The sequence below is a fragment of the Coniophora puteana genome (assembly GCF_000271625.1).
Source record: "Coniophora puteana RWD-64-598 SS2 unplaced genomic scaffold CONPUscaffold_6, whole genome shotgun sequence".
NCBI lineage: Eukaryota > Fungi > Basidiomycota > Agaricomycetes > Boletales > Coniophoraceae > Coniophora > Coniophora puteana.
Window position 1 is genome coordinate 1,868,876 of NW_006913058.1, and position 11,240 is coordinate 1,880,115.

The following is an 11,240-nucleotide window of genomic DNA, read 5'->3' on the forward strand; positions in this document are numbered from 1 at the left end:
TTATTCTGAAGATTAATGTCAAGAGTAGAGGTGTCGCCCATCCCCTGACTCTCCTCATACGAAGTTTCTGTAGGTATCATGTAGAACACTTTGATTCCGGCTGGGCTCAGTGGCAGACACCCTTGTCAAAGTAAGAAATTGGTTTAATTGCACCAGATTTTATCAACGTCGGAAATCACACGGTAGTATACTCAAATCACACCAAGTTCCGTATGTCAGGGCTGAGATTCCACCTCGGGATCGTATGCTATATAGAATAAGTACTATGATTCCTCTATGGCACGTACGCGCTCATGTTCCGCCAACATCGCCTGGACCACATTCTCCCAGTACTTCTTGTGCTCATGTTTGTACTCCTCTACGGGCTGAACCGACACCAGGCCCGGCATCACGTAACACAGCAAGTCCGCAACCGACTCGACAGTTTGAAGATTCGGTTTGTCCCCCTCGTGCTGATAATGAAGACACAGCTTCTTTATCCGCCGGAATACTGGTACCACCATTTCTGGGTCCTTCTTGAACACATCGCCGGTCGTATCCAGTGGTGTTATCATGGTAGGAACGACAACCTCGAAGGCACGTGGGAGGATCTGTATAATCTCAACGAGCGAGACGAAGCTGATGGGGTTCTCGAGTTTGCCAAACGACAGGCACTTTAGACGAGGCCAGTTCGCAACAAGGTCGCACAGCTGCTTGGCAGATACTTTCAAGGGCTGTTTGGAGTACCAGACACGGAGAATGCGCAGGTTTTGAAAGGTCGATAGAGCGTTGATACCATCCAGCCAATCGGTGGAGTGCTTTCTTGTGAGGTCTGAGCCGAACAAGTCCCCGTCGGACAGCCAGACGAGAAGGATGCTTTCTTTATCAGAGCATAGACGGGTCAAAGAGGACGTGAGCTTAGAAACTGCCTTGAGCTCGACCGTCGTACAGATAAATCGAGATAGTTTAGCTGGCTGATTGGAGGTGGACGGAGGGGATGAAGGAGGGGGGGAACCAAGGAGACGCTCGAGTGCTCGCACCGCTGTCTTTCCGGAGTCTGTCTTGAGCGCGAGATATGTAAGCTCCCTGAGCGAGAAACGCGTGTCGGAAGCCAACCACCGCGACTTGCTGTGGACGGGAACCGTGAGTGAGTTGAACCGCTCAAGCACACTCATATGCGCAAGCATAGAGTCATCCACGGGTCCCCAATTGACACTGCGCAAATGCTTCCACGCGCAAACTGTCTCAGACCTGGCGAGGCTCAGCGTTTCCCGGCGCACGAAAGCCAAAACAGTGATCTCCTCCATCAGAGGGCACATCACTGCGATACGCGGAGCGTACTCGAGCAACGTCTCATCGTCGGCGTCATGAGCAGCCGACGTGTAAAGTTTCAGCTTCCGCAGCGATGGACCAAGGAAAATGCCCACAAGCCACGTATAGCTTTCTGATCCCGCCGTACGCACGTCCAGCGCTCGGAGGTTGGGGAACAGGTGCGGAAAAGGGCACCGACTGAGCGAGTCGTAGACACCACTTGAAAGGATGACTCCGGGCTCGCCAGATCCTCTAGGGAACTGCTCCTTGACGCTCTGGACGCGGGACGCGTACGAGAGTAGCACGTCCCAGTCTCTGCTCGACATCCGACGGGTAAACCGCTGTCGAAGGATCGCATTGAACCGTGTTGAGCGTTTGGGCGGGGGAATCAGGTGTGACAGAGTTGACTCACGATTGAATGACATCTCGGGTCGCGCTTACTACCATCCTCCCGAAGCTCCCATAAGTCCGGTGGTAGAGTTTTGACCAAGGTAAGAAGGGAGTCGATGCTGGCGTAGAGAGCGTTGAGGGCAGGTTCCCTGAACGACTTGTTTACTCTTGCAAGCCTGGAAAGAGTCCGGTTATCTTCTACACACTGTGTTATGAGTAAGCGGAGTTCTGCTATGCCTACGCAGGCTTCCATGGGAAGCGATGGGTCCTTAGAGTAATGGCGAAACTTTTATACTGGGGATAAGTCCTTCTTCAAGTTGCACGAGCTGGCAAAAAGAGTAAGCCCCAGTCACTTGAACTTATGCCAGGCGAAAGTGGGGGGATTGGTGAAACGTGGGAAAATGCCCGTCTTGCACCCTTGCTCGCCTTGGACACCAGCTCATCCAAATTTGGACGACAAAAAGCACCGATAACTTTACCACAAACCGTCACCATCTCATGCGGAAGTCAATCTACAGTGCGCGCTGCACCAAGACCTCGTACAGCGCTCCGACGGCTTGATGCAAAAGCTTTTGAGGTGAGTAATTTCCGTGACACGTCGGACTCGTGTCGCCGACTTCAGCTCCCAGATCCTGGGTTTCTGGGCGTATATAAAGGCCCTGTGTAACGCTCGAGTCCCTCATCCTTCCTCATTATCATGCTTACCCACATCTCTAACAACCTCTTCCCTCTCTCGCTAGATGTCCCTCTACGGTCCGTGCAAACCCTGCGCACCCTAGATATGGTACTCGTCTCTGCCAGTGTATGGCTCTTCCTCAGGGTCTCTCGATTGACGCGCCGCTACCTCGTCGGCACGCGTCTCAGAGGCCCGCCCCGTGCAAACTGGTTCCTTGGCCAAGGCCACATGCTCCTTGCTAGCAAGGACGCAGGTTCTCTCTTCGAGGGCTGGGAGAAGGAGTACGGATCCGTATATGCGCTTCCTACGACTTTCGGCATGTCTGGCATCGTGTTATGCGATCCGAAGGCCGTTTCGCACTTCTATCAATATGAGACGGCGCGCTACGACAAGGAGGAAGTGGCTAAAAGCTTCTTCAAGGCTTCGGTACGCTCGTCATCCTTGTCAATGTCCGTCAAAAACGATGTCTGACGCTGGTAACCATAGACAGGGGATAGTCTCATCATCGCTGTGGGCGACAGTCACAAACGGTGCGTCACTCCCTATCACACGTCCTATAGATTCAATCTCAAGCTGGCCGCAATTTAGACAACGCAAAGCGATGACGCCTGCTTTCAGCAACGCAGCTATCCGAAATGTCACGGGCACGTTTTACGATTCCGCTTACAAGGTACGTCGGATATCTACTTCGTGGACCCTTGAATTTAAGCTCGCTCACATCGTGTGCGTAGGTAACCGATGCATGGACATCCATTCTTGAAGAATCAGACAGCAGCATCATCGAAGTCCAAGGCTGGATGAGCCGTGTATCGTGAGTGTGACTACTTCAGGTCCGCCTACGCCTTGTTGAGACCATTCTTTGCAGACTCGACTCCATCGGCATCGCTGGCTTCTCGCACGACTTTGGCACCATCGATGGCAAGCACTCGGACGTTGCAGACGTTCTCGATAGGTTCACTTCGACGAAGCCGTCTCTCGCTGCGATCGCGGTCACGATCCTTGGCCCCATCTTTCCGGCTCTCAAGCACGTTCCGACTAATATGCTCCAGCTGTTCAAGAATCTTAACAGCACTGTTGAAGCTGCGGCAAAGGAGCTCATTGAACGAGTGCGCCAGGAGAAGATGGGGTTGATGCCCGGGAGGGAGGACAAGTCGGTCATCGGGCTCCTTAGTAAGCGTCGGTTTCTTTCATACTTTCTGTTGCTCACTTATGGTGTTTATGTAGTCAAGTCGCGTGCAGAAGGGGCGGAGCTATACATGTCCGAGGACGAAGTGCTATCACAGATTAAGTTGCTTCTCGTTGCTGGATATGAAACTACTTCAAGTACGTATCGGATTGCTGGTCTATGGAGAGTGAAGCAAATTGATGTGCACTCTTCTGTCGCTACAGTTAGCTTGTCTGTGAGTGTTAACAATGATTACATTCGTTCAGACACGACACTAACTGCGCCAAGTGGGCATTAGTTGAACTCGCACAAAACCAATCTATCCAAGACAAGTTAAGGGGCGAGCTTTTGCACTTCTCCGGCAATGACCCTACATACGAGCAGCTCACCAATGGGCTCCCATACCTTGACGCCGTCGTCTGTGAGATCCTCCGGGTCCACTCGCCTGCTCAGGAGACCACGCGCATCGTAAGTGACTCCGACATCGGTATCGGTAATCGTATATTCACGCTCTGGCCGCATCCCCACAGGCAACCGAAGGCGACATCATTCCGCTCAGCGAGCCCATCACCGACGCCTATGGCACTCTTATGGATCACGTCGTAATCGAAAAGGGGACCCAAGTGACCGTCTCGATCGAGCACATGAACCGCTCCGAGAAGCTCTGGGGGCCCGACGCTAAGCGGTTCGTCCCTGAGCGGTGGCTCAATGCCAACTCCAACTCAGACGTGGGCGGTGTGATCGTTGGGCTCGACCCAGCGTACCGCGCACGCGAGATACAGGGATACAAGCACATTCTGTCGTTCGCGGACGGCCCGCGGATGTGTCTCGGGCGCGCGTTCGCGCTCGCGGAGTTCAAGGCGGTGTTGTGCACGCTCGTGCGGAACTTCAAGTTCGAGATGCGAGACGAGAAGGCGGAGGTGGAGATTGCAAGGGGGATTTTGGCGCGCCCGAGGATCGTGGGCGAGGAGAAGGTGGACTTGCCCTTGAGGGTTACGAGGTTGTGATGAGGTGCCGTATGTTTGTATGTATAATGGTCAGGAAAGCCATTATGGAGATTTGTTCAAGCCATTCATCCTATGACGAAGCATTTACCATGGATCGAGATGAAAAAACGTCAGACCATGTAAGGATGAGTGTGTCGTCAATTTCAGCCTATGTTCCAAACATGGGACCCGTGGGAAGCTCAGGCATAGGGTCAACGCGCTCGAGCTCATCCGCCAAACTACTCAACCCAACTCCCTCAGTCAGATCCCAACAGACTCTATGCGTCGACTCTTTCAGAGAATTGTACTCGACTAAAGCAAGTGAGTTCTTTCACGTTTTACTACTATCCTTTTATACTGACCTGCCCGTATACCCGTCTAGTGATTTCCTCGGCATTCCTCCAATAATGTATCGCGCAAGCCAGGCAGAACAGCCAGGGCCCTACCCTCTCAGTCACCGAAACGGACTTCTCCGACCTCAGTCTCTACGACGAATACGCCTCGAGCGTCTCTTCCGGCTCTCCTCCCAACGTTACTATCTCCAAGGTCGAGGCCACCTTCTACTATGCGGGGATCTCCTATTTCCCTCCCAAGCTGGTCTATCGCACGTCGAAGGATCCCTTTATCATGCCCAAGGGACCAGAGGCGTATCGTCGCTTGAAGTATCTTTATCCGGTCTATGACCACAAGCTTGGCGACAAATGGGAGGATGTCTGTCCCAGGGTTCGTGGCCTTCTCGACAAGCAGCAGGTCCGCTTTTCGACCATCGACCTCGTCCGTTTCCGCACGGTCCCGGACCAACAAACACCTGCTTCTATCACTCCTGTCGTGATCTGGGTCGGCGTTCTTCCCGATAGTCTCGCCGTTGAGGATGCGTCCAACTCAGCCAACGCCATACTTGCACTCCTCAATGACGAGGGCATTACAGCTGTCGACATCGAATTCCGGGAATCGGTGTTCAGGCGCTCAGCTGGTGTAGAGCTCTACGAACCCGCCTCGGACCTGGATGCAATTAGGCACGTCATTGATCCTCTCACTACTGCGCTTGGACTTCCTATCGCTTCCGCGAAGACGCCCCACCTCCAGGGTACTATGGGCTTCTACTTCAAGGACGGCGACGACCTCTATGGTGTTACGGCCCGTCATGTTCTCTTCCCCACAGATGAGGACAACTCCGACTACACCTACAACCCCAGAGGGCCTCGTAAGGAAGTCCTCCTCATGGGAACCAAGGCATGGGACGACTACCTCAAGTCCGTCCAGATCCAGATAGGAGTCCTTGGCACTGCGGCGGAAATCCACGAGAGGTCGATCGGGAGGTTGGAGGGGAGGGTGGCAGGTGATGACCCTGCCGCTGAGAAGGCGAAGAAGGAGCTGACAAAGACTCGGGAGCTGCTGAAGGAGACGACCGACGCGATTGACGAGCTTCAGGAGCTCTACGAGCAGACGAAGAAGGACTTTGGTAAGCCGAGCCAGCGTGTGATCGGTCATGTTGTCTGGTCGCCTGGTATCACTGTCGGTACCGGCCCGCATGGCTTCGCCAAGGACGTTTGCGTCGTCAAACTCGACAAGGCCAAGTTTTTGCCTAACTTTAAGGGGAACGTTATCGACTTAGGTGCGTGCTGACCTTTGTCTTTTTTTTCCACTAAATGCGTCCGATATAACTGTTTATATTTAGGGACGGAGATCGAGGCTGCCAAGTTCCAAAACAAGATGAATCCTCGCAAGGACGCGCCGTTCGGCTTCAAATACCCAGATGAACGCCTCCTCGAGCTCAGGGGCATTCTTGCCGAAGATCGCATGCGCCATCCCGACATGAAGGATCACGAAGGCGAAAACTGCCTCTTCGTTATCAAGCACGGCCTTACGACCCGCACCACGATTGGTCGTGCTTCCAGGTTCTTCTCCTATGCGCGCGAATACTTCTCCAACCAGACTCACCGGGATTCGATTGAATGGGCAATTCTCCCATACGACAACGGCTCAGGCGCGTTCTCCAAAGGCGGAGACTCCGGATCGATGATCGCCTCCGGCTCTGGCGAATTCGGTGGCCTCATTACTGGCGGGTCTGGCAAGACGGAGTCGTCGGATATCACTTATGCTACACCGATGTTCTGGCTCTGGCTCATCATCAAGGCTAAGTTCCCCAATGCCAACCTCTACCCGGTCTTCAACTAGGTTCATCTCTTTCTTCCGTCCCATCATTTTGTACTTACGACTAATCATCTTGACATCTAGGCTTTGGTTCGGTGGACACCTCGTGCAGGTTCGTCTAGTCTCGTTTGTTTCCTCTGTTCACTCAAATTAACGGCCTTAACGTGTAGGTTCCATACGACTTGACATGATTCGCTAGACTATCGGACACGCTCGCGACCTTCGAACTGGGTCGAGTGAAGGTGCCGTTCTTCAATCCAACAAACTAATCACCCAAAGTGGCAATATCATCAATATGTGTAGTTCGACTTGAGTCCGAGTGTTTGCCTTGCCGAAAAGAGCTATCTGACGACGCTATCTAAAAATGTACGAGAGAAGGCGCGAATAAGTGTTGTCAGGGAAAGAATAATCAAGGCGGAGAGAACCAGGCACTGGAACGGTTGCTCGGATGCTTCCGAAGGTAATCAAAAGAAGCACTCTGATTTGCAATTACCGTCGGTATCCGACGCGGGCCTCGAGACCCTCGAGCGGCGGAACTCCGCAGCGGCCATCATCTTCAAATCCATTACATTTTACCTCCACAGTCAAAGTATCCAACGGGCCCCGGCCAAAGCGGCGCACCAAGGACCCTTAACAACATCTCTCCTGTGAAAATCAAAGATGGAAACAATCAAAGATCTACAGCTGCGGTGAACTGGGAAGAACGGTCAAATTTGTCAAAGTCCAAAAGTGTGGCGTAGCATCAGACATGTGTCTCGTCTTCTCTCACATCAGCCAACTTTACCGACGATCGCAGCTCCCGAAAACGAGCAACAATGGGTGCGGAAAGCTCTCATTGAATACGACCATCAAACACGGATCGCGAGTATCTCGCTGACTCTGAGATGCATAGTTTCCTCGTGAATGGCGAAGTCGAAAAGAAGGATAAGGTATGCCTTCTTTATATCAAACCATAGATGGGTTTCATCCGTGATGATTGTGTCGAGAAGGGTGCGTTATGCATAGAAGTGACTCAGCAGTGAAAGTAGTAATTATTTGATGAGCATAGAGGCTAGCATGGGTCAACGGTAAGGAAATCATGGTGATAATGTAGTACTAATAGGAATGTAAGGAAGGTTGAAATAGATCGTTCATCCGTTAGATTCAACAAAGGCGACTATAGACTGAGTGGTGTGTCAAGAATAGGATTCAATGAGCATCACAAAAGTAGGAGACTATGTTCTTTGCTCTCTTGATTTGACGGCATCACGACACGCCTTCGCAGTGTGATGCGTGTCAGTCATACGAATCAGTTGAAGTCAAAGGTCTCACCTTTCTAAACGCACGTATAGCTCCAGAGGAATGTTTCTCCTGTGCGTTAGCCCGTGTGTTTGCACGCGTCATTGCGTATATCTCCTCCTCGCTTAATGACTGCAGGTCCGCTGATGATAAATTCTTGGCTTCGTACTCTGTACGGTAGTGTCTCAACGTCGCTGAAAGATCAACACTGAGAGAGCTGATCTTTCTCTCCTTGAGAGCTGCTTTTCTCATGACAGCCTGAGACACTTTATCTTTCAGTGGTGTTGTATAGCTAACGTAGCTGCGTTTGACTATGAACAGTAAGATAGTATGGATGTACAATATGACGGAGTGGGCTGACATACGAGGCTTGCTATGTTTGGCCTTTGGCATCGAGATGCTGTATCCCCTTACACGTTGCTTGAGCCCAGCGCTGTAGTATGGATATCGTGACTCGTCTTGCTAGCACAAAAATTGCGATGCTCTGAGATGGAGGGCTATGCGGGCCGATGGTAGGTGGATGAGGAGGAAAAGGATTGAAGGCTTGTACTTTCTCGTTTCGACGAGCTCATTTGCGCGCTGGACCCGTCGCGTGCGAGCGTGAGCGCAACACGATTGACCGAGATCTTTCGATAGGTAAACTCTCCCTTTGCGCTGCTGTCTAATATTAGTATCAATTATATGAAAGACAAATCACAAGATGGGAACGAGACGTGCTCAACCATCAATCTTCCAAAATTGGAATCAAGGTACAAGACATGCCGTGCTCCGCTACGGCATCGTTTAATGCTAGCTCTAATGGGCGAGGACATGAACAAATAGAATATGTGTGAACTTTTGCCTACTACATAACATGAAGACAAAGGACAATAACCCATCCTAACCCTAACCCTGTGACCGCTGCCAAATAGGAGCAAAAATAAGCTGGGGAAAACATTGAAGCTGAAGATACGGGTAACATGTCCCATCAGAGTGCTGAAATGATCATCTTCCTAGTGCACTGGCGCAATCACCAAAACGTTGAAGGCACTCATTTATGATTAACGCAGAATCCGAGTGTTCTCAGTGCATGAAGTCTAGCATAACGTTGGCATAACGTTTGCGGAGGGAAAAGCACAATGCACGGAATTTTAAACTATGTATAAACATGGGATTAGTGACCGAATTAGCCAAGACGTATCTCCTTTCGAAAACGAACAGCAGATGGCAATGCCAAGGACGGTAGTTATCAAGGTGCGACCACATTGCGCCCATCAAGGTTAAATCAGACATCTTATGCGACACCTATAAAGCTAGTAAAGCTTGGAGACCCTTGATACGCCAAGACGTCACGCAATGTAGTCAGCATCAAAGTAACATACATTGCAGATGAGACAATTTGAACATTCAATAGAAATAACCTACGATGAGCAGACTATAGTAACTGAGTAATATGCACCTCCACGTGAACGCGACATCACCTTTGTAAGAGACGATCATTAAAGTCAGAAATAGAGGCAAGCAATGGAACCCTACGGTGGCTATACGTGGAAAGGGAATGGGAGCGATATAAGCCGGATACTGAAGATACCATGGGGGAGTGATCGGGGTCGCAGTTGGTAGCTGGTTCGCCACCAAGAGGTAGAAGCGCCGCGACTCCCAGGCTGACCGGGAGCTCGAGAATATTACGTGGAGCAGACTACAATATATGATGAATAACCCGACATAAGTATAACATGGGGGCGAAAAAAAAGAAGAAGAAAAACCGGGAACAGAAACAACAAAGTTCGACGTATCTAGGCAGGAAAAAATACGAGCTCGATGGGGATGGCGGGAGGGCACGAGAAAAATACCCTGGAACGAAGGAGGGCGACCGACCGACACCCACCTCCTAACCTGCCTCCCAGTTTCTAAGATGGCTCGTGCGCAGCATGTGACGCAGAGGAGCAAAACATCTCCGGCATGAGGTAATCCTACTACTTCAGTATTTGAGAAGCTAGCTACGCACGAGCGAGATAGGACTTGTCGCGACACGTCGGATCGGCGTGTGCGTCAGACACGCAGACCGACCCTCCCGATTCGACTTGTGGAAAGATAGTTTAAAAACGATGAAACAGCACCGATCCGCGGTCAAACAGTCAAAGAGACGCTGCGTGACGACAGAAGCTCCGACGTGAGCAGATGTATGCACAGCAAGTGAAACAAATCCAAATATGTAGAAAAGTGCTCACCGATTCGAAGCCTAACACCGGACGGCAAATATATAATTAAGCTGCAACGTCACTAAAGGGTATAAGTCTGCAAGCAAAAGACGTACCAGCATCATTGTACATCTTGCGAAACGCCTGCCTATAATAGTACGGGGAGTGCAAGATATACAGCGGTACACACTGACGCAAACAGGACACCCTGGCGCGTGCTTCAAACGCGGGGATGAGCTCGCTAAACGCGAGGTGCGGACGGGCGGCGTGAGAGCAAAGCCTTGGCCATGGTTGGGCTGCCCAAGGTGCCTGGAATGAGAGAGGGTGCGCCGGAAGACGGGACCCGAGCTATCCGCGATCAAGTATGCGTTCACGACCGACGAGTTCGGGTCTATGATGGATACTTTTATCGTTGGGGGATATTAGGTATTCGAGCGAGAGCGTACCTGTATATCCTGCATCTGTAGGGAGGACAGGGGCGATATGGGGAAAAGTCGGGAGAAGGAATAGAGACGGAGATCACCATTACGAAGTCGGGAGAGTGCTATCGTCAGGTATTCGTGAGTTCATAGCCCAACAGCAATGGAGTGTGGTACGCACTTAAAGCTGCCTCGTGGGAGGGCTGAAATAAGTGAGTGTTGACGTTAGAGAATTTGAGCGACGTACCAGCTCTGCGGACGCGGGGATCCTTGGTGCGAAAACGGGGAGGGGAGGGAGGGGAGGGAAGGATGGCAACGAAGGAAGCGCTAGGTTAGGGTTCGTTATCATATCACCGGGAGTATGGCCCTAAAAGGGTGAGGATGTCCAGATCGAGAGCAAATCTGATCTGAAGGGGATCTCATCAATACCACAAACAGAGAACCAAATAAAAGCGGGCAGAAGTTTTGAATATACGAGTAATGAGTCCGGATCTGTAGACATGCTCATTTGTGCATGATGGAAAACGAGGAGCAGGGGAAATCCGAAAGCAGGCACGTTTGCCTTTTTTTATACTAAGAACCCCGCTCCGAGGCTGCCATGCTGGATATGGCATGTTTGACCCGATCATTTTCTCTTATATTTAGCTGGTGTGTGCAGTCCGCCCTTCCAGACAGGTATGCCTTCTCGACTACCTTCCTAAA

General features: G+C 51.3%; 5 protein-coding genes across 5 annotated transcripts; 2 read left to right on the top strand and 3 right to left on the bottom strand.

Annotated features, from left to right (window-relative positions):
• Positions 1-207: 207 nt before the first annotated feature.
• Positions 208-2,057, bottom strand: CONPUDRAFT_82387 (uncharacterized protein). Its single transcript, XM_007770609.1, has 2 exons — positions 1,703-2,057; positions 208-1,631 (listed from the first exon to the last, which is right to left on the bottom strand). The coding sequence occupies exons 1-2, from the start codon at positions 1,931-1,933 to the stop codon at positions 264-266; spliced, it is 1,599 nt and encodes a 532-aa protein (XP_007768799.1). The 5' UTR covers positions 1,934-2,057; the 3' UTR covers positions 208-263.
• A 110-nt stretch (positions 2,058-2,167) lies between these two features.
• On the top strand, positions 2,168-4,617 carry CONPUDRAFT_104843 (cytochrome P450). The gene is made up of 10 exons (XM_007770610.1): positions 2,168-2,257; positions 2,421-2,782; positions 2,843-2,886; positions 2,945-3,026; positions 3,088-3,167; positions 3,222-3,526; positions 3,581-3,679; positions 3,746-3,756; positions 3,810-3,989; positions 4,052-4,617. The coding sequence occupies exons 2-10, from the start codon at positions 2,462-2,464 to the stop codon at positions 4,526-4,528; spliced, it is 1,599 nt and encodes a 532-aa protein (XP_007768800.1). The 5' UTR covers positions 2,168-2,257; positions 2,421-2,461; the 3' UTR covers positions 4,529-4,617.
• Positions 4,618-4,888: 271 nt separating this feature from the next.
• Positions 4,889-6,685, top strand: CONPUDRAFT_124600 (uncharacterized protein; the record flags this gene model as incomplete). Its single annotated transcript, XM_007770611.1, has 2 exons — positions 4,889-6,122; positions 6,186-6,685. Exons 1-2 carry the CDS (start codon positions 5,135-5,137, stop codon positions 6,683-6,685), a joined length of 1,488 nt encoding a protein of 495 aa, XP_007768801.1. The 5' UTR covers positions 4,889-5,134.
• A 994-nt stretch (positions 6,686-7,679) lies between these two features.
• On the bottom strand, positions 7,680-8,544 carry CONPUDRAFT_137399 (uncharacterized protein). Its single transcript, XM_007770612.1, has 3 exons — positions 8,305-8,544; positions 7,973-8,250; positions 7,680-7,917 (listed from the first exon to the last, which is right to left on the bottom strand). The coding sequence occupies exons 1-3, from the start codon at positions 8,330-8,332 to the stop codon at positions 7,876-7,878; spliced, it is 348 nt and encodes a 115-aa protein (XP_007768802.1). The 5' UTR covers positions 8,333-8,544; the 3' UTR covers positions 7,680-7,875.
• An 840-nt stretch (positions 8,545-9,384) lies between these two features.
• Positions 9,385-10,816, bottom strand: CONPUDRAFT_82390 (uncharacterized protein; the record flags this gene model as incomplete). Its single annotated transcript, XM_007770613.1, has 5 exons — positions 9,385-10,067; positions 10,236-10,510; positions 10,566-10,663; positions 10,720-10,725; positions 10,786-10,816. A coding segment is annotated over one exon (153 nt), but the record flags the coding sequence as incomplete, so codon positions are not given.
• Between the last annotated feature and the right edge of the window lie 424 nt (positions 10,817-11,240).

Coding starts and splice junctions, on each gene's coding strand:
- CONPUDRAFT_82387 (XM_007770609.1), bottom strand. CDS start 1,933: ATGGAAGCCTGCGTAGGCATAGCAGAACTCCGCTTACTCATAACACAG. Junction 1,632..1,702: donor ACCCGAGATGTCATTCAATC/GTGAGTCAACTC, acceptor ATCCTTCGACAG/CGGTTTACCCGTCGGATGTC.
- CONPUDRAFT_104843 (XM_007770610.1), top strand. CDS start 2,462: ATGGTACTCGTCTCTGCCAGTGTATGGCTCTTCCTCAGGGTCTCTCGA. Junction 3,527..3,580: donor GTCGGTCATCGGGCTCCTTA/GTAAGCGTCGGT, acceptor GTGTTTATGTAG/TCAAGTCGCGTGCAGAAGGG. Junction 3,990..4,051: donor CTCAGGAGACCACGCGCATC/GTAAGTGACTCC, acceptor GCATCCCCACAG/GCAACCGAAGGCGACATCAT.
- CONPUDRAFT_137399 (XM_007770612.1), bottom strand. CDS start 8,332: ATGCCAAAGGCCAAACATAGCAAGCCTC. Junction 8,251..8,304: donor GGCCAAACATAGCAAGCCTC/GTATGTCAGCCC, acceptor TACTGTTCATAG/TCAAACGCAGCTACGTTAGC. Junction 7,918..7,972: donor CTATACGTGCGTTTAGAAAG/GTGAGACCTTTG, acceptor CACACTGCGAAG/GCGTGTCGTGATGCCGTCAA.